Here is a 24,135-nt window from a genome sequence, read left to right as displayed (position 1 = left end):
GTGAAGGATTGCTCTGAATAGCTGGAGAATCAGAGCAATTCAGAGCTTTGCATGCCTCTGTGTGTCAGCCTGTCACCATGGTAACAGCAGAGGAGACCTCAAAAACCACTCCAAATTTGAGAGCCTGGCGTGCAGAAATGATTCGGAATTAGAACATTCTGAATACAAATTTGATAGAGCAGCATCTAATGAGCGTTTTAAGACTAAAATGGAGTCTGTAGCTTGAAATTTGTAGGAGGAGATACATTTGGCAGATGACCCTCGTTAAAGGGCTCTCTCATAGACTCCCATGTTAAAATAAATGACACCGAAACTGCTTAACATTTGAAAAATTATATTTTTTTAAAAAAAACTTGAAGTTGACCCTGAATGTCCTCTGTGAGATGAACATTTTGATAGTTGAATGGCTGAAATCGGCCAATCTATGCTGAAGATACGCTGCGCCCAAAAAAGTACGGAAGAAGAAGAAGTAGAAAGGGTGAAGGGTGAAGATTAATTGATTTTACAACTGGATTTAATTGCATTGTATGTAAATGTAAAGGATGACATTTGTGGCAATAACTTCTGGATGTATGTCTCTGTGATCATGGCAGTCTGAGCTGTGCGCCCCCTACCGGCAAAGACACCCACTGGTACCAAACTGATGACGTGGTTCGGTCGGTTGACCAGAGCAGCAGGATGGCCGACCAGAGTAGGCAAATAAAACTCGCTGCAGCTAAGAAAAAGGTAAAGTATTTAACAACTGACTAGGGTACATGTGTCAATAAATGCTGATTTCGTTTCTAGCGTGCGTGTCTGTGTTTCCGGCTTTTTTGATCGCTTGTTACACATTTCTTTACGGAGCAGGGGTGTTGTCATTACACGTTGTCCGACCTATGCGCTTTCGCTTGTTCCGCTTCTCTCGCACCCGTCGGGGCTTTAGCGCGTAGGAAAGACCGATGCTTCTCCTGGCCCGCAAACAGATAGCATTAACTTTCCCAGATTATGTAGACTATTTTTAGTTCGTAGAAGTATTTGTAGCATCCCATGTCGTTTAGTTAGTCAGTGATTAACTTCACGTACTCTCGGTGTACATCGCTTCCACTTGTCCTTCTAGCTAATGTTATTTGTAGTAATTGACAAAGCTAACAGACAAGTTAACGTTAGCGAGCTAGTTGCACTAGCAAATGAATAGTTACGTGTGACTTTATAGAATGCTAGCAGCAGCAGCAGCCGGAAAGCATTTAGTCTTTTCTGCAAAAAAATCAACGATCGAAGAAAATGATCATTAAGAAACAGTTAAAACAAAACAAACACCCAGCTAACAAGCTAGCACTGTAGCACAGTTAGCTACATAGACGGGGGCTGTTTTGACAGCTGACACCCCTCTTCTCTGTTCTGCTGTGCGCTTTAGCTAGGTATGTTGTGTGGCTAGCCAGAAAGATGGCCTTATCAGTTGTGAAATGTTAGCTTCAGGAAACGACTCGTCAGCATTTTTTCTCTGTCCCACAGTCTAAGTGCAGAAGTGGTCGTGGTGATCAAATTTATCTTAACATCTGCTGCTATCCACCTCTAGTATTTTACACTTGCTACGGTGATTTCCCACCTCTGGTCCCCTGTACAGTTGTGGAAAGGGCCCATGTTTAAACACATGAATGCATTACAATGCATGTTTTATTCATGTATATTTTATTTATTTAAGCGATGCTCATAATTCGCCCAAAGTCATCAGCTTTTTTCTCTCTTTCGGTTTAGAATAGTAAGCAGTTAAACAAGCCAGTCAATGTGGCTGTCAATAAGTTGTTAGCTGTAGCTGTTTATTCCTGTCTGCATTTGGAGCTGGATCGTTGTGTGGCCCCTCCGGTGTATTATCATAGAATCCGAGCCTCATCTCAGACCAAATCCACATCCCCAATTCAGAGAGAATGATAAAAGTGATTCATTGGAGATCCTTTGCTCTGTCTGTGCATATCAGAAAGTTCTAAAAATTAAGAAGTAGCTTTCATTGTGACAGCCTAGAACTACTCACTAGTGTACATCCTTGCTCACTTATCTGTTGTTTCCTTCCCTTCTGTGCTTCTTAGCTGAAAGAGTTCCAGCAGAAGAGCTCCCCTGCTACTGGAGGAGGAGGAGGAGGAGGAGGAGCTGGTGGAGCAGGGGCAAAGAAGAAGAGAAAGGTGAAGGGACCGAGCCAGCACGATGCACCTTCATCAGACAGAAACTCTCCAGATAATGTAAGCCATTCAGATGCTTTCAGGTCATTTGCCCTTTGAATGTTTGATGGCCTGGTTATGTCTCATCACTTGATCTAATCGTGAACATGTAACTGTTCTCTACACTCGAGAAACTCTGTCATGGCAGTTTTTTTGTCAAGTCATGCTGGCTTCTCACAGAAGCGTTACATGTTATGCATAGCAAAAACTAATGTAGTGTCTCCATAAGTTATTGCTTTTTTCCCAGATCATGCAGTGATGTTGTTTATTTTTTGTGCTATTAAACTTAGAAAAGGGTACTGATAGGCCCTTAATTTGTTTTTTTCTGTCATACATATTGTTAAATATTAATAGGAGCATTGTCCCCATCGGTTTAGCCTGTATTAAAGCTCTTTAATCAAATTAAAAGAGCTAGAGAGCACATGTAGACATATTCTGACAGCAGATGCACATATGACACGCGCCTACTCAATGGCATTTGACCTGGATTTGGACCGGTTCATGAGACAGCTGTCATCCTGCTTCTCTCTCTGTTTAAACAGACTCCAGGCTGCAGAATAATTTCACTGCTAATCCTGACAATTGCAATAATTTACATCATATTATTACCAACAGAAGTTACATTTTTGCTTAATCTCATGCTCCCTTCCTCTTGATGCTCACATGTGGATCTGTTGATTAGTTGCGTAAATTAGAGTTGCGGTCATGTTTAGGAATTGGTGGACTTCTTCTGGCTTAGCCGGTGTTTACTGACCTCCTGGACTTGGCATAGTCTCCTTATTTTCTCACTTCTAGACCTCATTCTCATTGTAGCTGTGTCTCTGCACTCTTGTTTGTTTACCTGTCCTTTTCTAAATTTCTAACCTCTTCCATTTCGAACCTCTTTCTCCATCTTTGTTTCTTGTTTCTGTAGTTTGACAGTATTCTGAAAGCACTTAGTCAAAGCAATGGAGTAGTCCTCCCTCCTTATGGCAGTTTCCAGGTGAGCCGCTGTCTCAGTCTTTCTTCCCTTTGTTGTTTCCCCGCTTGATGCTTCTTACTCTACACTTGTCTCTTTCCTCCTGCAGGATTTTATGTTGTACCCTGCTTTCTCATGCATACCTCCCTCTTCCATGAAGTGTTTATACTTTTTGTCACACAGAGCAGAAAGCATAGGAACAATCTGAGTGGAAATTCTTGCTTCATGCTGTTCTTTTTAAACTCATGATGCCCAGAGAGTGCATTTGTGGTTAAGAAATGTGGAATATGCATTATTTTTTAGTTCATCTAAGTGATCTTCAAGAGAATTTATCCAGTGCAGAACATTATTTTCATTCATGCTTGTAAATACCGTTTGTGTGGACATTAAACTTGTGTGTACCCTTGTGTGTATGTGTGTCACCTCAGACCTTTGCTGATATGGAGGCTGTGGGGTCCTCAGGTCCCCCGCTACGGGAAGAGCCAAACAGCGAGCCTGGTCGTGGCTCACCTGTGTCTAACCCTGCTAGTGCTAACACTGCTACTAACTCTGAGTCTGTCGGTCACACCGCTGACCTGCAGGTGTGTCTCTCATTTTCTCTTTGCTTGTCTGTCTCTGTTTTGTCCCTTCTTACCGTGTCTGGCCAGACATTCCTGAAGTGCCTTTTTGCTGTGCTGCATTTTTTTCTAAAATATGCATTTTGATGAAAATAAAAAACTTCAATATTTAAGATGCCCTGGCATCACATAAATTCCCTTTTGATCAAATGTGCTCACTGTTTTCTTTTTATGTATGTCTGTCTAGCTTTCCATTTCCTCTGGTTTTTAACCTTCTCTCTTTTTTTGCAGGACTACCCTGATACCAATGGCAATGAGAGTTCAATGGAGGAAAACAGGTGGGCTGTCTGACTTAGGCTTTTTACTGAAATCCTGAACAAAACTGCACGGAGTTGTTATTTTTGCATTAGTTTGGATGTAAGAATTCATTGAAAGTTCAGTCAGTTTTTGTAACTATTTTCATATTTTTGCGTTTAGTGTGAAAATTAAGATTGCTTACAGGAGGAAATAGAGAAACCAGTGTTAATATGTGCTTCTATGTTGTCCCACAGACCCCTGTCTTCCACTGAGAGCTTGCGGCAGCTCTCGCAACAACTGAACGGCCTGGTCTCTGAGGTACAGTGTCAGAAGCCACCAATTTCATCACATCTGTCTCACACAACCACACATGCTCTTCTTTGTCACACAGTGTTAAGCTTTTAACAATAACGCACCACCAGTGTTGGGCACTTTCAAACAGGGTGTGTTGGATCTATTCTTAGAAGGAATTGACTAGAAGCATTTTCACCATCAGCCATCTCTAATCCCTAATGGCCTCAAACACGCTGTTCACATCAACTGATCCACTGAACCCGTTTAATATATCTTTTACAAAAAGCAAATCACAAAGTGCGCTTTTGTTTTCAACGTTCTCATATGTGGTTATTTCTGAGTTCTTATTATCTTAACATCATTACTTAAGTGTTACCGCCCCACATTGTGGCAGAATATAAGTGTAGCTACTGCTGACTAAAAAATTGTCCATCTGCAGTGCATCCACAGTGTGTGCTTGTAGCAACATGTTTTTTCTTTATGCACTTCACAATCCTTTCTTCATTTGGCTGCATGTAAAATCTACATGTGAATACATGTAAATCTTCTGTGTATGAAATAGATGAATTTAGATGTTGATTTGTCATTACAGTCGTCTGCTGCTTATGTGAATGGTGACAGTGCACCTCCTGTCAGTGACCGAGAACTTGAGGTATGATGGAAATCTAATATGTTTTGTATACTGATGCTCTCAGTACTGAGTTGGAACTCCATCAAGTCATTCAATACCACCTAGTATGTGGCATATTTTATTCACAGTATAATCAGGTCCTTGTGGGCGGTATCATTTTATCAAACTATGCCAGTATGTTTTCTTCACCTGCTAGCTAGCTGTGCTAGCCTCATGGTTTCATAATGCCAGTGTGATCTATACAGCCCTTACTGAGCCTCTGTGTGTGAGGGTGACCTCTCCCAGTCTGTGTAATTTAATTAACCAACAACAGTGCATCACATACTTCCTCAAGTGAGCCTGTATGTAAGGCTTCTTGTAAATAGATGGAGTGGAACAAGTGGAGTTTCCCAGTTTAATAGCAGTATACATTTTACATAGTGATCTTTGTAGGGGTGAGGGTTTTAGGATGCACATTATTGCCCAAAAATCAAATACCATACCATATCTATTTGGCCCATGTAAGGGCATTTTATATGACGTGTGTGTTATAGGAATCCAGTGCACATCTAGCATTAACTCAGACAGGTGGTGATAAGTCCCTTCTTCACAACCGGCTCCATTTATCAGTTTAACAGTCATCATGTATCAAAATGTTTTTGCTTCACTTCTCATTGAAAGCACATTTTACACCACTTGTAATGGTGCTATTGTTTGCCTCCATGTTAATAATTCACATTTATATTTTTTCTCCTCCTCCCATATGTTCTTTATTTGACTTTTACCACTGCACTTTATCCCGCTCTTATTTATTTTATTTTTTTTTCCTCCGGATGCATGTGTGCACGTGATAGAGTCGGAACCAGGAGCTGGCAGCCGCCCTGGAATCCAGCAAGCTAACAAACTCTCAGCTCAATACCAAGCTAGACCAGCTGGTAAGAAGCTGTGTGTATGCATGCTGGTGGTGTGTTTACTTTCGTGTGATTGGAGTAGCCCTTTTTGCTGCACCTCCATGTTTGATTACATCAGTGCATGTATTGTAATGCATCCTGCCTGTCATCTTTAGTAACTATTACCAGGAATGAGGTCATGCATGGTGTTCATGTTTATGGATCTTTTACTTAGGCTAAATTGAATATATGTCTACTAAGTATAACCTCAGCATTAGGAGCCTTGTTGGTGCACATTGTGGCCACAGCTGTTAGCAGCAGTGCATAATGAGGCCTTTTCAACCCTGTTTAGAACACTAACTTCAATAAGCTTCAATCATCTGACAAGCATAAAACTTATCTTCATAACAGTTTATACTGTTGGTGTCCTGTCTGGCATGAGTTCTTTGCCAGAATGTTGGTTATGTTTGTTGGCTAAAATCATGCAACACTGCTTTAAAAAGTTATTTCAAAAATAAATAAATACTCTTTCCTAAACATATATTTGTATCCTGTTGGTCTGGCAGGCAAAGCAGTCTCAGGAGCTCACAGATCAACTACAAAAGGTAGGCAGTGTCTTCCCTCAGTGTCTCCCCTCAGCTTGACTCTGTTTATTCCTGTCTCAACATTTTTCTCTGCTCTGCTTGGTTCATTTCCTTTATGGTCACACATGAACTCTGTTTTTCTCTGTTTTTCTCTTCCTTCAGGAGCGGAAAGAATTTGATCAGAGATTTTCAAAAGAGCAGGGAGCCATGCGCGAGCAGTTACAGGTACATCATAGTGATTTTATCAAGCGTATCCGTACAAATGATTAAAAAAAAATCACTCTGAAAAATGTAACCCAAGATCGAATGAATTTCGAACCACCCTGCTGTGACTGTTCACCCAGGCAAAAGTAAACAGGCTGAAGCACTGAGTTGTGTTCTGTTTTGATTTAATTAAGGGGTTGTAGTAACATCACCTGACAACTAGTCTCATGAAGAGCTGTGTCCATTTTGTCCTGTCCTAAGGTTCATATCCAGACCATCGGCATACTGGTGTCGGAGAAGTCTGAGTTACAAACAGCACTGCAATACACACAACAGGCTGCACGGCAGAAAACAGGTGCGTGTGTGTGTACATAATGAACTTGGCAAGCTCTTACTCATACCGCAGTCACTTGACAGCGCGTGCATGTCTCTCACTGTTTGTATCTGTGTGTGTAGCTGAGGCAGAGGAGATAAATAACCGTCTGCAAGCTACAAAGCAGAGAGTATCAGAGCTGGAGAGAACTCTCTCATCTGTGTCGATACAGCAGAAACAGTTTGAGAAGGTAACTTCCAAGTGCAGATGTTGTATCTACGTTTACAAATTAAATTACAATACAGTCAGCTGTATGTTTCTTCTTCAGTGTCTTTATGTTTTGATTTGAGTGTTTTCATTTTTGTCTCCAGTACAACAAAGAGCTTGAAAAGGAAAGAGACAGTCTGAGACTAGAGGTGTTTCGACTAAAGTAAGTCACATTATTCTTATATAAATAAGCACAGGATTTGCTAAGAATTGCTTCGATATTTAAGGCATGAGCAGAATTCCCGGGTCCCATCTTTTGGGTCACAAATAATCTCTGCATATGTGTGTTTACAGCAATTTGAGTGAGGAGTCGAAGCAGCAGAGCTCAGAGCTGTCAGAGCAGTTAAAACTCGGCACACAGGAAAATGGTGCAATGAGGCTGGAGGTAGAAGATCTGCGCAAGAGGCTGGAGATAGCTGACCTCATGTTACAACAGGTATATTAAAATACAGGCAAAGACCCACAGCTGAACAGTAGTTATGTGAGGTGAAACATTTAACATTTCCTTCTAATTTCTCTCCAGTGCTCCAGTCAGTCAGATCCCAACAGCGCCAACCAGCAGGTCCAGTTACTGCTGGAAGAGAAGCAGCAGCTGGAAGCACACAGTCACCAAGTGTGCAAGGCCCTTTTGTTACAATTGTTTGCATTTGAAAGTGATGTCTAAAACCCTGACTGATTAAGACTATAAAATCTTGTAAACTGACATTGTGGTCCCCCTCTGTAACATTGCAGCTGATGGAGTCCATTGCCCAGCTTAAGACAGAGAGGGATTGTTACGCAGAGCAGATCCAAGAAGAAGGACGTGTATGGAAGGACAAAACAGAACAGCTGCTCACACAGGTATTGGAACAGGAGCATGGATTATGTTTGAGTGCAGCGTTGAAAGCAGAGGTATCATTTCTAATGTGGCTTATTGATGTTTGTCAATGTTTGTGTTCATTCTCAAGGTGTCCTTGGTGGCAGAGGAGAGGGACAGAAATATCAACAGAGTCCAAGAACTGGAAGCCAGCATCGCAGAGCTGCAAAACGCAGCAGGTGAGAGGACATTCATCGCTCCTTCAGTGCTTCTCATACTCAGTACTTTTGGCAAATAAGTGATACCATTACCAGAGCAGATTCTATTGCTGCAAAGTACACCTGATTACACTGCTGCTAAGATCAAGGCAGTAAACTTCAGAAGGAAACTGGAGCACGCTTATTTATATGCAACCCTAATGCATGCTTACTGACATTTTTGTTTACTAGTACTTAATAGTTAATGACTATGTCTGCTGTATTTCTCTAAAAAATGATTTTTCATTTTTCCTGTCCAGCACTATTGTCCCAAGAGCGAGAAGCTCAGGAGAATGCAGAGCCTCAACCCTCAGGACCATCAGAGCAGGAGGTGGCTCTGAAAGAGGCCCTCACCAGTCTAAAACAGGAGAAAGACACTGTTACTGCACAGTACCAGGCACAGGTATGCATTGGATTCTTTTCTTTAGTATAAAATAATTTAACGTGACACATATTTGTCTGCTTTTTCACTGAATGTTTGAAAGATCATTAGTAAATCTGAACTGAACCACTTTTGTAAATCCTCTGTATTATCTCCCCCAGCTGCGAGATAATGAGCAGCTGAGCCGCCTGTGTGCAGAACAGGAGACACGTCTGGGGGAGCTGGAGCGGCAGGTAGAGAGTCAGGATCAGGAGGCAGAGGACCGCCGGCGCATGTTGGAGGATGTTCAGTCAGACAAGGCCACTATTAGCCGTGCTCTCACCCAGAACCGTACACTGAAGGACCAGCTGGCAGAACTACAGAACGGTTTTGTCAAACTGGTGAGGCTGAAATCTTAACTGTCCATCTGTCTTTTTTAGACGACACATTTACTGTTATTTAAACATCTTCTATTATCTATATATAGTCCAATCTTTCTCTCCCAGCTTGTGGGAATATTGCAGTGATTGTATCTCATCTTCCTGCATCCTGCTACCTACATTTTTTAAAATAGTTTTGTCTGAATTTATCTTTCTCATGTCTTTGTTTTATAGTTTTATAGTTCTAAAAAAAGCTTTCAAGTGTGTTCCTAACCTCACTGTTACCTCTGCGGGTGTAAGGCTCTTGTCTTAAGGCCAAAATTCTTATTCCTCCTTCCTTCTGACAGACTAATGAGAACATGGAGCTGACCACGGCCATCCAGTCAGAGCAACATGTGAAAAAAGAGCTGGCTCGCAGAATGGGTGAATTACAAGAGGAGCTGCACAATGTCAAAGAGCATGTATGTATTTTCAGTGTGGTTCTATGGTGCTTATGTCACAGCTAAGGGCAATTAATCTCCCTCTTTATTCTTCTCCTCCAGCTGGAGCTAAAATCTAAAGAGATTCTGGGTCTGATGGAGCAGCGGGACCAGGTGGTGGCCCACCTGCAGCAGTACTGCGCTGGCTACCAGGCTCTGGCATCAGAGAGGGAACAGCTTCACCAGCAATATCTGCAGCAGAGCCAGCTCATGGACCGGCTGCAGCATGATGAAAGTCACGGTCGTGTGCAGCTAGAGATGAGTCACAGTCAACTAAAAGAGGCCCAGGTGTGTGTTTCACATGGCTGTTAATGGCAAGTCTGTAAACAACAACCAGCATTGTATAGACTGCTTTAGTAGTTCTGTAGTCTGTGTGCTACATTCTGAGTAGTTAAAGTTGTAACATGTAATAAAAAATGTGCTGTCGCTTCCCCTAAAATACACATGAATTATTTCTGATTTTGTTCTGAATAACTATGTTTCCTCTCACAGGAGCGTTTGGAACTGTTAGTCAGAGACAATGAGCAGCTGAAGGCCGAGGTGAAGGAGCTGCTGAGCAGTTCAGCTTTTGTGACATCATCCAGAGACCAAGGTAAGTCTCCTCCATTACTATTTTTGCCCATTTATTTATATGACCTTCTCTTTCTGATATATTTTTTATGCATGCACTTACATGACATTATATAACAATGCTGTTTGCAGCACAATGTCTTTGTTGCAATTAAAAGAAAAAGAAACTGTAGTCTTTACAGTTAGACAGTGTCATTGATGCAAAGCAACTGGCAGAGCAGCAGTGACAACAGCAGTGTGTGCCACCTACAGGCGAGGAAAGTCAAAGCAGTTGTTTCACCTTTAAATTTAGACATGATGGTAGCAGCAGCCACAAGGCCAGGATAGTAACAGTGCCTGAGTCAAAATACAGATGTGGCAGATTAGCATAAATGTGATACCCACTTGAGAAAGTGTGAAAAAAAATTGAATTATTATTAAAATTATGCGACATAGGAGATGGAGTGGAAAGCCAGTCCCTTCAGGAGAGCCCAAAGAAGTCCTCCTCTATAGTCATCCCAGAAGACTTTGAGAGCAAGAAAGAGATGGTAAGGGTGATGAATGATATCGCCATGGCCAATTTTAATGCAAATGTCTTCACAAGAAATACGCGTGTTCAACAGTTTCATTGCTTTCTCTCTCTCTCACTTATCTCATTTCCACTTCCTGTCTTCCCACAGGAGGATTTCATCCATGGAGCTTTGGCCCAGTTGGAAGCAGAAAGAGACGAGGCTAGAAGGCAACTGGAGGAGGAGCACAGGCTCCACATGGCAGCCCGGCACCAGACCGCTTTGGCCCTCAGTCTAGAGCAGCAACACCACAGCCACAATTCAGTTCACAGCCATGATCACGAACATGATCATGAACATGATCACAGTCATGACCAGCTTGGTCACTGTGAACACAGTCATGAACATTCAGGTTAGAAAAAGGAGACTGTTTATGTTACTATACTGCAGTAACTATACTGTGGACTGATATATTAACCTTCATTCTACCCTGTGTTTGCTGTTGACCATAAGGTGGAGTACCAGTGGAAGTTCATCAGGCTTTGCAAGCTGCAATGGAGAAGCTCCAACAACGATTCACCTCCCTTATGCAGGAGAAAGCTGACCTAAAGGAGAGGGTGGAGGAACTGGAGCACCGCTGCATCCAGCTGTCAGGAGAGACTGACACCATAGGTGAGACTGAACAATAACACAGTGAGAGTTAACTGTTTAGGAGGGTTGGTACTTCATGACTCATTGCTGTTATGTTGTTATGTCTTTCCAGGGGAATACATAGCCCTTTACCAGAGTCAGCGGGCCATCATGAAACAGAAACACCAAGAGAAAGAGCAATATATCAGCATGCTGGCTCAGGACAAGGAGGAGATGAAGGTACTTTCTGAACAAAACCTCCAAACCTGTTTCACAGCAGCTACAGCTCACCTGTCAACCTGTGTCTCTCCTGTTGCACCTCTGCTTCAGGCAAAGCTGGCTGAGCTGCAGGATCTCGTTATGAGGCTGGTGGCTGAGAGGAATGACTGGTACAATCGCTACACTGGAGCTGTAGCCAGCACAGGCAACAGGAATCCCGACCTGCTTCCTGTTGGGGAGGATCATTCTCACTCAGAACACCAAGCATATGCACACACAGAGCCCAATGGTGTCAGTGGAGCAGGTACGCACAACCAACACCAAGCTGTTCAATAACAATTTCACAATGGTCTTGGGTCCAGAAGATGTTCAGAAGTGTAACTGTTTGACCTTTTTCACCTTTGTTCTTTCACTTCTCCAGAAGCCATGGAGGTCATCCCTCTGTCTGAGCCCACCACAGGTCTTGAAGCCACCTCATCCCAGACACTACAATCTGGGTCTGTTCAGACTGACACCAAACCCTTGGTGCCCAGTGAGGATGGTACAGCCCAGCAAATCATGCAGCTGCTCCAGGAGATCCAGAACCCTCAGGGAGCTCTGAGATCACCCCACTTCCTCGGGGACAACCCCTGTATCCCCTTCTTTTACCGACCAGATGAACAGGATGAAGTCAAGATCCTGGTGGTGTGAGGTGTGGGTCTGGCAGAGACCCGTGTGTGTTTGCGTGTGCGTGCGTAAAAGAGGTATTTGACATGTTTGTAGGTAATTGATCACAGACATTGGACACCTTATAAAACTGGTCACAGATGTAAGAAGGACCCAGTTTCCTTAATGCCCCATCTTTGTTGTGTGTCTTGGCACTAATGTGTGCGTGGTTAAAGTGAAAGAGCATTTTCCAGATGTTGTTTTTATGTCTATGATGCTCTTCCCAGAGAGGAGATAATCGGTTTTCCTGAATGCAATTCGATTATTCTCCTTTTCGCAGTTTTGAATTCCCATCTCACATAATGTGCAATAAAGGGGGCGTGTATTCTGTCCTCGAGCTGATACAGTACTTAAAGAGCTGTCAGAGGTTAGCAGCTTGTTTGTGTGCAACTTTATTCAAGTGCAAGTCTTTGTTTTAGTTCACTGTACACATGCCAAAAAAGAGCATTGCGTTTGAATGTAGTAACCCTGTTATTTCCCAGTGTGTTGGTGTGATGTGAGGAAAGGGCGCAGCAAGAGGATAACGGAACGATAGTCTAATTAATGAAAGCCGAGTGAGAGAGAAAGGTTAAGTCAAGTACAAAGGACTTAGTGCACATCAACTGTAGGCGCTGTTCTGGTTTGAAGTGGAGAGCTTGCTAAGTAACATAATCAAGATCAGGAAGGAGGAGGCGGGAGTCGCTGATTAGTACTGTTCCTAAAAAACAACCTTTTCTTCTATGTCTTTGTCCTCCAAACACTGAAAATCAGTCATACGTTTGTACAAAATAGTGAAATGTTTTTTGTTTTTTGATCCTGTCAGACTGAGAGAAGTCACCACCCTTACAAACAGGTGGTTAGTCACATTCATTGAAGGTATAGCTGCAATTTAAAGACCCCATGAAGAAAAAAACACATTTAGTCAAAGCTATGAAGGCTTAGAGAAATATCTGTTGTTCAGATGAATCGCTTGGGTAGCTTTCCATGATATCTTTCCTCAAACTGTATTCATGTCTTTGCTCTTAGGTTGTTAGGTGTTAAGGTACAGGTTAAGGTACCTGCAGTTTCATGGGGTCTATAAACAAACTGACACTATTAATAAGTTCTGTTACGTTTACTTTTAGTTTTACATATCCAATATCAAAGGTGAGTTGACGCACATCTTTAACTGGAATGTGTGAAAGTTTGTGTGTGTGGAATCCAAGCTGTTTCCTCCTCAGCCAAAATTGCATTTGTTGTTTTTGTTGTTTTTGTTTTGTTTGTAGAGTTCTATCAGATTATATAAGTATGATTGCACTAAAACTGTTGAAAGCTTCTCATTCAGCGCTGTCCTCTCTGGCTGGGCGGACAGTGATGTTTCTACCACAAAGCCTCTTAGCTTCTCTGAGGAAAGGGAGTCCTATGAAGTGTCACGCTGAGGATTCCATCCATTTTGTGGTCGGTGTGTGTGTTTGTGTGGTGTTGCACTTAGAGGATGGACATAGTTTGGGCATATGAATAGAAATTGATACGAGTGAGAGTGATTGTTTCAGGAAGTTGTTTCTAAAAGTTGAGGGACCAGTCCGATTTTGAGAAAATGAACAACTCTCTTTTACAAAAGTAGAGAAAAAAAAGTCACATTTGTCATTCTTATGTTCTGCAAACTGCTTTGGGGCATTAAAAACAAGACCTGTTCTTTGAATGGCAGGTGTCGAGCTTTAAGAGTGATGCTCGTGTTCACAAATGTAGATTGGAGAATGGTTAATCTTTTTCCCCATTCCTAATTGATTCTGTGTTTATCCATGGTTTTAATATGCAAGAACCTGAGCCTCACTGTAAGGTCATTTATATTTAAAAACACACACACACACTCATATTTGCCCACTTATTTGGAATCCCCTGTGCTTAGTTGAGGACGTGTATTAAATCATTACATTGCACACATATATTTATCACTAATCCAAACATAGGACAGCAAGCGTTTGTGCAGAGTTTGCTATTCAAATCTTATACAAAGCAGTTGCCAACCGCTTCATCATTCTTTCTTTTTTTTTAACTTTCTTTGGTGAGTGGTCTTAACAAGACGTAAATAAACATTAAAACCTTTTTTAGTGCTGTTTTGGGGGCTTGTAAGATAACAAAACAATGTGGATATAATGATTTTCCATACTTTCTAATTCACTGTTTAATGGAAGAAAGCATCTATTGTCTTTACCGGTAAAAAGAGGTTGGTGTATATACTGTAACTGTGTAACATATTGTATATTCATTATGCCTGGTGTGTGTGTGTGTGTGTGTGCAGGGGAAGCTGCTCTGCCATGTGTATTGGCAGTGTGGATTGTGTGTCTGTTGGAAGAGAATTGGGCACATGGCGGTTACTGACTGGCTGTGATTTAATACAAAGATTGACATAAGAAAAGAGAAAATATTCTATTTATTATTTGAAAAAGTTAGAATCTCAACCTAATCAGTTTTAATGTGAACTAGAAGTGAGCGTAGGATGGTAATGAAGGATCATTGAGAGGACTGATTGGTTTGAGTGCTGCTTCTGACAGAAGCTTTTTTTTTTCTTGAGTAATATTTTCTCCCTTTCTCCTGAATAAAACTGATTGAGCAACTTAAACAGTGCATCTTTATTTTTTTATATATATATTATTCTGCTGTAAAGACGGCAAACTTTTCTTATTGTTATTGCCATTTACATTAATAACAAACTGCAAAAGTCTGAATATTTATTGGAGTAAACGGGCATTACATTACTTTAAATACTACGAGGATCCAAACAAAAGCAGTGGTGGAGGAAGTACTGAAGCGTGGTACTTGAGGAAAAGTACAATTACCCAGCAAAATATATATACTTAGAGTAAGTAAAAGTAGAGGTGCTACATCAACAATCCTACTTAAGTAAAAGTCTAAAGTCTTACTTTTAAATGTACTTAAAATATTAAAAGTAAAAGTACTCACGCTCCGAATGTATATTATTGATTTCTATTGCAAAGGATCTGAACAGGTTAAAATAATCAAAGAAATCATCTTAAAATTAAAATGGACCATGTGTAGTTAATTTACATTTTCAGGTCTGTGTGTCATGAGGCAGGCTGTGGGCATCAAGTGAACAGAGAGGCTGCTAATAAAAAAACAGGCATTCACCATTTTTACTGTGCAAGTATTTCTGCTGTAGATTAATGTTATGATTGATGTTAATCAGACATTAATGGATGGACTTGTGTTAGCAGACAGTAGCTAACTGAGCCAGAGCACCGGCATCATGATTGAGACTCATTATAGAAACACAGCTGGCAGCGTGACACCAGCTCCATGCAGAGTCTGACCTCACATCAGTCCATCACTGTGTTCATAACATGTAACAAGTAACTACAAACACTGTAGAAATGTAGTGGATAACAGCTGCTTAAAATTATAAAGCATGCACTATTATTTGTACTTAAGTAAAGTATAAATAAATAAAAAATTACTTAAGTACAGTAACAAAGTACAAATACTTAGTTACTTTCCACCACTGAACAAAAGACTATTCACCTCACTGCAGGACTTTATAACATTGAACCATGTACTTTAATGGGTTAATGTTTACCTATGGGAAAAAAAGGACAAAGACAAGATCACACTGACGTTTTTAATGTGTTGACAGAGCTCAGCAGGTTCCCCTCAGCAGGACCTGCACACATTCACACCGTCCCTCTCTGCTCGTCTACACACAGAGAGCGGACAAGAACAACAAACACACCCTCTCCGCTACAAGCAAAAGTATCAAACAACCTGTCCATATACAGTACGCCACTGTATTACATATACAGATTTTTTTACGTTTTTATTTTCTGACATTATTTCCTCATACTCATTTCCCTATAATAATTTAAATATTCATACATTGCAGACTAAATTCATCTAAACAGTGGAAGTACAAGTCCAATAAGATGCACCATACATATATATATAATAACACGTTAAAATATGCCCATAATAAACTATGTATTGTTAAATAATAAGTAGCTGTGTTTGCTTTGCAGTACTGAGATGCACCAAGGGGGGGGGGGGTGTCAGTAAAGTGACAGTGAGGTTTTAAAATGGCTAGAATGATATCAATTATTTTTATTTAGGTCAAATACAACACATCACAGCTGTGACAGAAAACTGGGGTGAAACAACGGGGTGTGGGACAGCGATGTGACGATGAAACAGAGGGAGCTAGTTTTGTAATATGCATAGACTGTGGCTGTTTTCATGTTCTCACTCACCCCCGTGACCACTGAGAGGAGGAAGAAGAGAACAAAAGAGAAAAAGAAACAGAAAAGGAAATGGCAGATCATCAACCTGGATGAAATTATTTTGCTGTCAGTACATGTAAAATTTGAACGTGATTGACTTCACATGGTAAAAATACTTAACGGACCTCAGTCTCCCTGAATGAACAGGATGTGTAAGGAGCTACGTAACAGTCTCATGGTGCAATCCTGGCCAAAGATTTCCTCCTCCTCCTGAGACTGCAGAAGGGCATCCTACTGTATTTATTGCACATTTCTATTTAAATCCCGCCTCAATAAAGTAATGCAGTAACAGCATTTCTGTCAAAAGGGGAGGAAGGAAAAGTGGCCTGGGAGGCACCCGTTTGTACGTCTGAGAAACCATTTACTGTGTTGCATAGGTTTTGTTGAAGCACAGACAACAGCGGTGCTCGTGTGAGAAAGAGAAATGGGTTTAATAACATAGAGAGGCCTTCTGGAGACTGCAACAAGCAGAGGGTCCCATGGATGATCCCTCTTCCTGTCCTATGCTAAGGGAGGAAGAGGAGGTGGATAGGAAGGATGAAGCAGCAGCAGCAGTCGGAGCTATCGGAGGGTGATCTATTCCTCATTTCATTCAAGCCCTCCTCCCTCATGTGAGTGAGTGAGTGAGTGAGTGAGTGAGTGAGTGAGTGAGTGATAGATGGATGTTGCAGTCTGTTTTAAATAAGGGGTGGACCGAGAGTTTTAGATGAGTGGAGGTAAACAGGAGAATGGGTGGGGGTGTTTTCTTCTATGAGTCAAATGGAGGCAGGGGGCTCTCAGGCCGAGAGGACCCGCCCTTGCTTGGTCGGCTGTTATTAGAGCAAAAATGGAGAGAAAATAAAAGATTTTAAAGATTCAGAAAACACAGAAAATCCCTGAAATCATCAAAAGGTGAAGGTGACAACAGGGAAACCAAGCTAGATGTAGTGTGGAGTGTGTGGTATAGTTCATCTCTTTGGATATTTCAAGTCCAACTGTAAGATGTGATTCACGTGCGTCCGCCGCCTGTGATTCTGAAGCACGTGGTTCAGCTTAAATCACATCCCTTTAAGAAACACTTCACCTGTGGTTTGTATCGGGCACTAACGCGGAAGCTGAAATGCTGCACAGGTAAGCGACGCATTTCATCAAAGTGAGCAGAGATGCACTGATGAACTTCCAAAACATGCATCAAACCACTCAGTATGCAGAATCAGTATGTTGCAAGAACAAACCAAAAACCAGACCTGAAACATTTGTCAAAAAAAAAATTATTTTTTTCTTCCAGCATGACATGCAATACAGGGTGATTCTGTGATACAAAACCTATTGTTGGTGAAGTATTTCTTTACGGAAATGGAAAACAAACCCGGAATAAAACATGAGAAAAAAGTCCTCAGGCATAATTCATGCTAAATGTCTACCCCTTAAGTTAAAAACAGGAAAATATTCTGCATGTGTTTGCTTGTCTATGCTATATATATATATATTGTATGTGTATTTACGTAAGCATGTGTATGTTTCTTATGATTGATTTCATCTGTAGTTTATTCAGCTGAGGGAGATGTGAGTCATGCAGGTATTGTTCAAGTATTCTGCATCTCTGTGTTAAACAGAGGGGTGAGGGAGAAAGAGACGTGGCTTGTCGTAAGGGAGAAGCAGGAGAAAGGGAGCCGATGCCGGTCAGAGGAGGCAGAAAAACGACAGGTAGGCGGCGCTGTTGTCTGTGGCCTCTCATCCCGAGGAAGGAGGAGGAGGAAGAAGGGAAGGAGGAGGTCTAGTGGGTTGGAGAAGGTGGGGGTCTCCGACTGCCACACAGGAAAAGATATAAACAGGAGAAGAGAGGAAGGGTTAGTTTTTGTTTGTGTGTGTGTGTGTGTTTTGTCGTCATTAGCACTCCCAAGTTAAGGATGTGGTTCCTCCATGTGCAAATTCATGCACAGAAATACTGAACGTTCACAGAAAAACATGGAGGAAACCCACAAACGCAACCAACACCACAATGATGTCAGGCTCGGTTACAAGGCCACAAAGCATGTAAAATATGCTTGCAATTGAAGGCAAATGTCGGCTGTTCGACTGCATATCTGACATGCAGTTACACAGCTGATGGTCTGTCATGTAATTTCTATAAATAAGCAAGATATAGTGTTAAAGTTAGAGGGGTTAAAACTGTGTGAACAGGCTGTTGGCAAGAAGATAAACAGGTATTCATTTAAAAAAAGGCCAATAGCCGATATTAGATAAATAAGCAAAAACTGAACTTGTGGTTATTTGCTATCTTACTGAGAGGTAGATGACAAGATTGCTACCGCTCCCATTTATCACCAGCAATCTCAGCTACATAACCCTACATGGACAAGACACTGCTACCCTGACTGGACTTTACTGTAGCTCACTGTTTTCAGACAATGTCCAGAAACATGCAGCAGGCATCTCTTTGTCTTTATGCTAAGCTAAGCTAACCATAACTTGCAAGCATTACAGTGATGATCCCCTTTCAGATTGTTTCATATGAAACACTATAAAATTAGACCGATTTAGACACACTGCACTGAAAGGTGATACAAGATCAGACACAGAGATAATCATGAGTGGAATGTCATGACACACCATATACAACATAAAACCAACACAGTGTTTGGATATTTCATTTGAATCCTTTCCAGTTCTGGTGTCATTCCTGTTAAAGTATAAATGATCATCAGCCCAGACATTTATGCAAACACACAAACACCCTGTGAAGTGTGTGTTTGCCCATGCAGCGCTCTGAGATAAGAGAACAGAAAAGTGAGGAAATTAAAAAAAAAAAGGAAATGTCATGCAGTGTGAGAGGGAGGGAGGGAGGCTGGAGAGGACATTACCCAACATACCAGAAAACGTTAGTCCTCATTGGTCAGTGATAGTTATTCTGTAGGAGGAACAATGTGTGGGACGGAGGTGTGGTGAGGAAGAGAGGGATGAAGAAGAGAGAAAAGGAGCGCAGACAGTTACAGTGCAGGAAAGGACCAACGTCGCATGTGCTCAGCTCTCAGACCAGACTGCTCAAACACACAGAGGCGTTCCTTTATCGGATTTTTTTTATTATTATTGCTGCATTGTCCAGTGAGAGCTTTACTCAGTGACGTCAGTGCGGTAACAAGCTGCTATAAGGACAATAGCTCAGTCCAGGTTTAAAATAAGTTAGTTCGCTAGTTCACAAACACAAGCAAGCTCAGGGCAAATTAGCAGGTGCAAAGCTAACGGAGACCAAAAAGAAAAACCAACACTTTTTTTTAAATCACGTTTTAACCCTCGTAGTGGAGGCGCTTTAAAGCACAGACATATTTCAGACAAAGACTGTGGTGAGGTGGGTGTAAGCAGTGATTATGAGCTGTTTGTAGTGACAGCGTGTTGACAGTTCACTGGCAGTAGAATGATACCAAAAGGTCTGGGTGAAGGGAAGACGTTTACCCAAGAGAGGGGAAAAATCCATGTATTATGATCATGTCACAGTCTACCTATCTAGTCAGGGATCACTAGTAATCTATCCGTCTATCCTCAATTTGCCATTTACCTCCTTTATCCCCTCATCCAGGTGTCTTCACATCCCCCTTGGTAACAGAGAGTAAGTATCCACACTTCAGCTTGGGTAATATTATAATATAAACTACAGGTTGGGTGTCCTGGATGGAGCTGGAGAAGGGCTGTTGAGATGGAAAGACCCCTCATGTTTTCACTCACCTGGGCACACTTGGGGGTGCGCGGTTAGGCCGGGAGGGCACAGTGGGTGGTGGCCCACTGTAAGGGTCAGGAGAAGCTCCTGGTCGAGACGGGACAGGGGGTCCACCTGCAGGAGGAGGCCCAGGTGGAGGTCCACGAGAGCCCGGGCGGGCTGGGGGTCCCGGTGGAGCCCTGCGGTTCGGGGTTGGACTGGTGGCTGGAGACCTGGAGGAGAACACATACGTGGTTAGGCGATGCATAAATCCGGTGCTGCATCCGAACCAAGTCCACGCTCAGTGTGTGCCTCACCTTCCACCGGAACCGCCACGCTGCACCTGCAGCCAGGAGTCGTCCACAGGCGGCGGCATGGCAGTGGTCACAGTCGTCGTGCTGATGTCACCGATGATGCTGAGGGCCTCCCGCAGGGCATAGTACATACGCAGCATCTCGTCGCGGTGATGAGCCTGCTCCTGAGACTCCTCCATCAGAGTGTTCTGGTCACCACATGAGTACAGCTGGGCCAGCAGCTCGGCATTAATGAACTCTTTAGTCTGAACACAGAGAGAAAAGAAATGCATCGAAATTATAGACGCAAAGAGGTCAAAGCTCAGTGGTCTTACTGTCCCTGGGTGATGACTCACATTGTTAATCATGAGATGCATGATGGTCTTTGGCATCAAGTCACGGACTGTCTTGTTAACAATGGCCATGTAGGAGTCTACCAGGTTGCGGATGGTCTCCACCTGCCGCTCCAGCTGGGGATCCATGCTGTGCATTAGGTTGTCAGAGCCATTTTCATCACTGCCCTCACTCTGTGGAGACAAAACATCATCAGCTTCTGCTGGTAACACTGACAATCACTAACCACTGTAAGCTAAATCAATGAAAACACCATTTACAGTAAAATTTGTTTTGTAATCAAACACTTTAATACAACATGTGATGAAAAATCATGATGTAACGTACCTTTCCTTCCTTCTCCTACAAGGATAATGAAATACAGAAGACATAGAAAAGGACAGATACCACATGAGAGACCTCACAACATTAAAATGGACTATAAATAAACATCACAACAACATTAACAGCTAACAGACAAGAACAGTATGCTAATGACAGTGTATAATGTTTACAGAATTTGGAAAAAAAGCATTGGATTTTGACTGAATCTCACCGTGACCCGTTCAGGATAGACTCCGGCTCTGAGGAAGGAGGCCTTCCACGCATCAACATCTTCCTGACTCTCACAGGCCAGCTCCAGCTGACGGTAGTCTTTGTACACATTTCTATGAACACACAGCAAAACAATAAAAATGTCAAGGATGGAATAATACATAGAATGAGTTTTCTTCTTCTTCTTCTTTCATTCTAACATCTGTATCTGCTGTGTGTGTTGTCACCTCTGTTCAGTGTTGAAGAGAGCAAAAATATGCTTGCTGGACATGAAGCCTTTCTCCACATCACGCAGCTTCAGGTTGTCCACCTGCAGCATGTACTTCTTCTCTTTCTCCTGCAGGGGGCGGAAGAGAAACACAAAGCAAGGAATAAATGATCAGAGAGTTAAGTGTGTGTGTTACAGCAAAAGTAGCTAGTTTATGATAATTGTGGGATAAGAAATGTAGAGTTAAACAGAATTATAAATTGAACATCAGTTTGAGCAGCAATTATGGAGAAAAATCTGGAACAAACACAAAGGACAAAGGAACGCTCACACATCACTTTTACAGCAGGGAAAGTCGTGCACAGTCTGTGAGTCTGTGGTTTTGATTAGAGTTGTGCAGAGTTGAAAAAAGGGGGCTAGCAACAAATGAGAAACACACACACAGACACAGAGCAAGAGAGAGAGAGTAGAAATCTCTTGTAGCTGTAAATCTGCCCTCAACATATGACATACAGACGTGCAACTATTTATGAATCAGGGAACCTCAAAGTGAGTGAAATCAGTCTGACATATACCAGAACTCTCCTCCTTTATCTCTCACTCTCTCTCAGACACACACTGTTGTGGTTACACTCTGTAAAGATACACAATTATCAACATGGAGGTGCATTATTCATGTGTGTGTGTGTGTGTCACCTTTTGTTAAATAAGAACAAACAAAACCAAATTCTAAAAATAGCAAAGGGTGAATGAGTTTCTATAAACATACACTAAACTCACAAACACACACACACACAGAAATTCTTCGGTTGCAAACAGCACCTTTGAGCATAGTCTCTAACTAACCTTAAAACCATCTGGATGGCTAACCACACAGGCCTGCCCTGCCCAACCCACCGTGTGTGTGTGTGTGTGTGTGTAAGTGAGAGAGAAAGAGTGTGTGACCAAACTCCTTCATCAAAGGATTTATAGCCTGTGCAGCCAAATGGTCATATCCCCTAAATGCATGTAAAAATCCACACACACACACACATATAAACACAGACACATTTGGCAGCGCCGGCAGACCTGGGTGTCCCCGATACAAAAAAACAAGCAGTCGCCTCAGACTGCTGACATCATCATTTATAACACTGCTGAGTCCCTGTCCTCCATCGCTCGCTCCCTCTCTCTCTCTCTCTCTCTCTCTCTCTCTTTCTTTTATTTGTTCCTTATTTCTACATCTTCCTCCTCTCCATCTTTTTTCCCTCCTTTTCCTTGTTCCCCCTCGCTCTCTGGCTTTCTCTCTCTCTGGGAGTGAGCAACCTTGGACTGATTCATATATTTTCCTCTCCTCTGGCCAGTAAATCCAGTCAGGAGAGTTGGAAAAGGAGGAAGAGGAGGGGGGCTAGTGTGTGTGTGTGTGTACATGATGTGGAGAAAGTGAAGTGAAAATGAACTTAAGCAGAGACAAAAACCACATCAACAACACCAACTATGTGCAGGATGAGTGTCTATGTTTTACATTATTATACAAATCATCTGATTTCTTCCCATCTCTTTGTATAAAGTGTGTGTTTTTACGTGTGTGTGTGTGTGTGTGTGTGTTTGGGGAACTTGGGAGCTGAGTGCTTTCCCATATGTTCCAACAAAATCTAGTCAGCATGAGCGGGCAACTGTGCAGATTTCAGAACACACTCACAGGGACACATGAGACAACAAACGTGTACACACGCAGATGCACACACGACCTGTGTAAAATAAATACAACATTCACACACTACACACACTTAGTTCACCTTTTACTCTGCAACACAAACACACGAGCAGCAAGGAATGAGCAGAGCAGTGGCTGTCATGAGACTTACAAATAATGACCCAGGAAGCAGGGTAACATAAAACTATGTGTGGGTCCATGGCCATTTGTTAATGCACTTGTGTTAATGTCTGTGTGTATGCACGAGTGTGTATGAGTTCTGAAAAGTTGACATTTTAAGTCCACTTTGGATGCAGCAACCTCATAATCCAGCAATCAGACCAGTTAAGTTTAGTTTTATTAGTTTTTTTTTTCCATTTATACAGGTGTGATCCTCCTTTTTTCTGAACCTACACACACACAGCGGCTGAGGCAGTGCACTTGGTAGTTAGTGTGTGAACAATGTACTTTTCATGGTTTTTGTTTTGCTAGTGAGTAATAGCAGGCTCATTATGAGCAGCCAGAGGAAGTTCACTTCTGCATTCATAAAAAGGTTCTTCACCATCCAAAAAAACATCACAGACTCAGTATGAAAATGTGGACGAAATATGACCTCACACACATATGGAGAAGCTAAACACCAAAACACACATACTTGGGTCCTTACCAAAAGCCTTACCCAATTAACACTTTGAAACAAATATGAGTAATTTGGTTGGTAAAACCAAGAAGACACTGGTTTACAGCGTCCATGTAGGTTTAAGAGGGTGCACACATCTGTGTGTGTGTGTGTGTGTGTGTAGTAGTAGTAGTAGTGTGTGTACATTGATGGGAGTCTGATAGAAAAGTCCTGGTGACTTGGGCCATGCATCAAAGGGCTGCGGAGAAGCCGCACGGCATCTGGGAGCAATAACGCTGCCTCTAACCCTTCATTACCACAAAGACTGGGCCCTGGGTGGCAGCCAACGGCAATTTTCACAACCCTCCTCCTCACCTCCCTCCGATTTTCTTTCCCTCCATTCTTTTGCCATTTCCCTATTGAGTTCTGTCTTTTTTTTTATATAAAAAGAAAAAATATTGAACACATAGAAGAGTTACTG

The 24,135-nt window shown here is 42.1% G+C and overlaps 2 protein-coding genes across 12 annotated transcripts in view; one reads left to right on the top strand and one right to left on the bottom strand.

The window, feature by feature from the left end:
• The first annotated feature begins 640 nt into the window (after positions 1 to 640).
• golga2 (golgin A2) lies at positions 641 to 14,632 on the top strand. 4 transcript variants are annotated; one of them, XM_028417752.1, is made up of 28 exons: positions 641 to 726; positions 2,064 to 2,213; positions 3,106 to 3,174; positions 3,579 to 3,731; positions 3,999 to 4,045; positions 4,259 to 4,322; positions 4,891 to 4,950; positions 5,763 to 5,843; positions 6,365 to 6,403; positions 6,545 to 6,607; positions 6,848 to 6,941; positions 7,043 to 7,149; positions 7,271 to 7,329; positions 7,461 to 7,602; positions 7,690 to 7,779; positions 7,899 to 8,006; positions 8,114 to 8,201; positions 8,480 to 8,622; positions 8,763 to 8,981; positions 9,308 to 9,421; positions 9,503 to 9,727; positions 9,932 to 10,031; positions 10,445 to 10,536; positions 10,669 to 10,909; positions 11,011 to 11,169; positions 11,261 to 11,367; positions 11,458 to 11,650; positions 11,768 to 14,632. In XM_028417752.1, exons 1-28 carry the CDS (start codon positions 679 to 681, stop codon positions 12,034 to 12,036), a joined length of 3,324 nt encoding a protein of 1,107 aa, XP_028273553.1. In that variant the 5' UTR covers positions 641 to 678; the 3' UTR covers positions 12,037 to 14,632. The 4 variants fall into 4 exon arrangements, with proteins under 4 accessions (XP_028273553.1, XP_028273554.1, XP_028273556.1 ...); XM_028417753.1 differs by lacking the exon at positions 3,106 to 3,174; XM_028417755.1 differs by lacking the exon at positions 3,579 to 3,731.
• Positions 14,633 to 15,632: 1,000 nt separating this feature from the next.
• dnm1a (dynamin 1a) overlaps positions 15,633 to 24,135 on the bottom strand; it is a 35,070-nt gene continuing 26,567 nt past the window's right edge. For 3 of the 8 annotated variants that reach the window (XM_028417720.1, XM_028417724.1, XM_028417726.1), the window contains 7 exons: positions 21,380 to 21,489; positions 21,154 to 21,265; positions 20,946 to 20,960; positions 20,621 to 20,791; positions 20,289 to 20,530; positions 20,001 to 20,204; positions 15,633 to 18,085 (listed from right to left, as the gene is read on the bottom strand). In XM_028417720.1, coding sequence (XP_028273521.1) covers positions 18,055 to 18,085; positions 20,001 to 20,204; positions 20,289 to 20,530; positions 20,621 to 20,791; positions 20,946 to 20,960; positions 21,154 to 21,265; positions 21,380 to 21,489 — 885 coding nt within the window. In that variant the 3' untranslated portion in view covers positions 15,633 to 18,054. Of the gene's footprint in view, positions 18,086 to 19,150; positions 19,189 to 20,000; positions 20,205 to 20,288; positions 20,531 to 20,620; positions 20,792 to 20,945; positions 20,961 to 21,153; positions 21,266 to 21,379; positions 21,490 to 24,135 lie in introns of all 8 variants that reach the window. The other 5 variants (XM_028417721.1, XM_028417725.1, XM_028417723.1 and 2 more) reach the window with 3 other exon arrangements.

This window comes from Parambassis ranga, chromosome 12 (genome assembly GCF_900634625.1).
Source record: "Parambassis ranga chromosome 12, fParRan2.1, whole genome shotgun sequence".
NCBI classification, from domain to species: Eukaryota; Metazoa; Chordata; class Actinopteri; family Ambassidae; genus Parambassis; species Parambassis ranga.
Note: the sequence above shows the minus strand (reverse complement) of the source record. Positions and strands in the feature narration are given on the sequence as shown.

Excerpts from the sequence above, each read along its gene's own strand:
- golga2 (XM_028417752.1), top strand. The coding sequence starts at position 679 with ATGGCCGACCAGAGTAGGCAAATAAAACTCGCTGCAGCTAAGAAAAAG. Across the intron at positions 8,623-8,762 it reads CTGCACAGTACCAGGCACAG|CTGCGAGATAATGAGCAGCT; the intron begins GTATGCATTGGA and ends TATCTCCCCCAG. Across the intron at positions 10,032-10,444 it reads GACATCATCCAGAGACCAAG|GAGATGGAGTGGAAAGCCAG; the intron begins GTAAGTCTCCTC and ends TATGCGACATAG.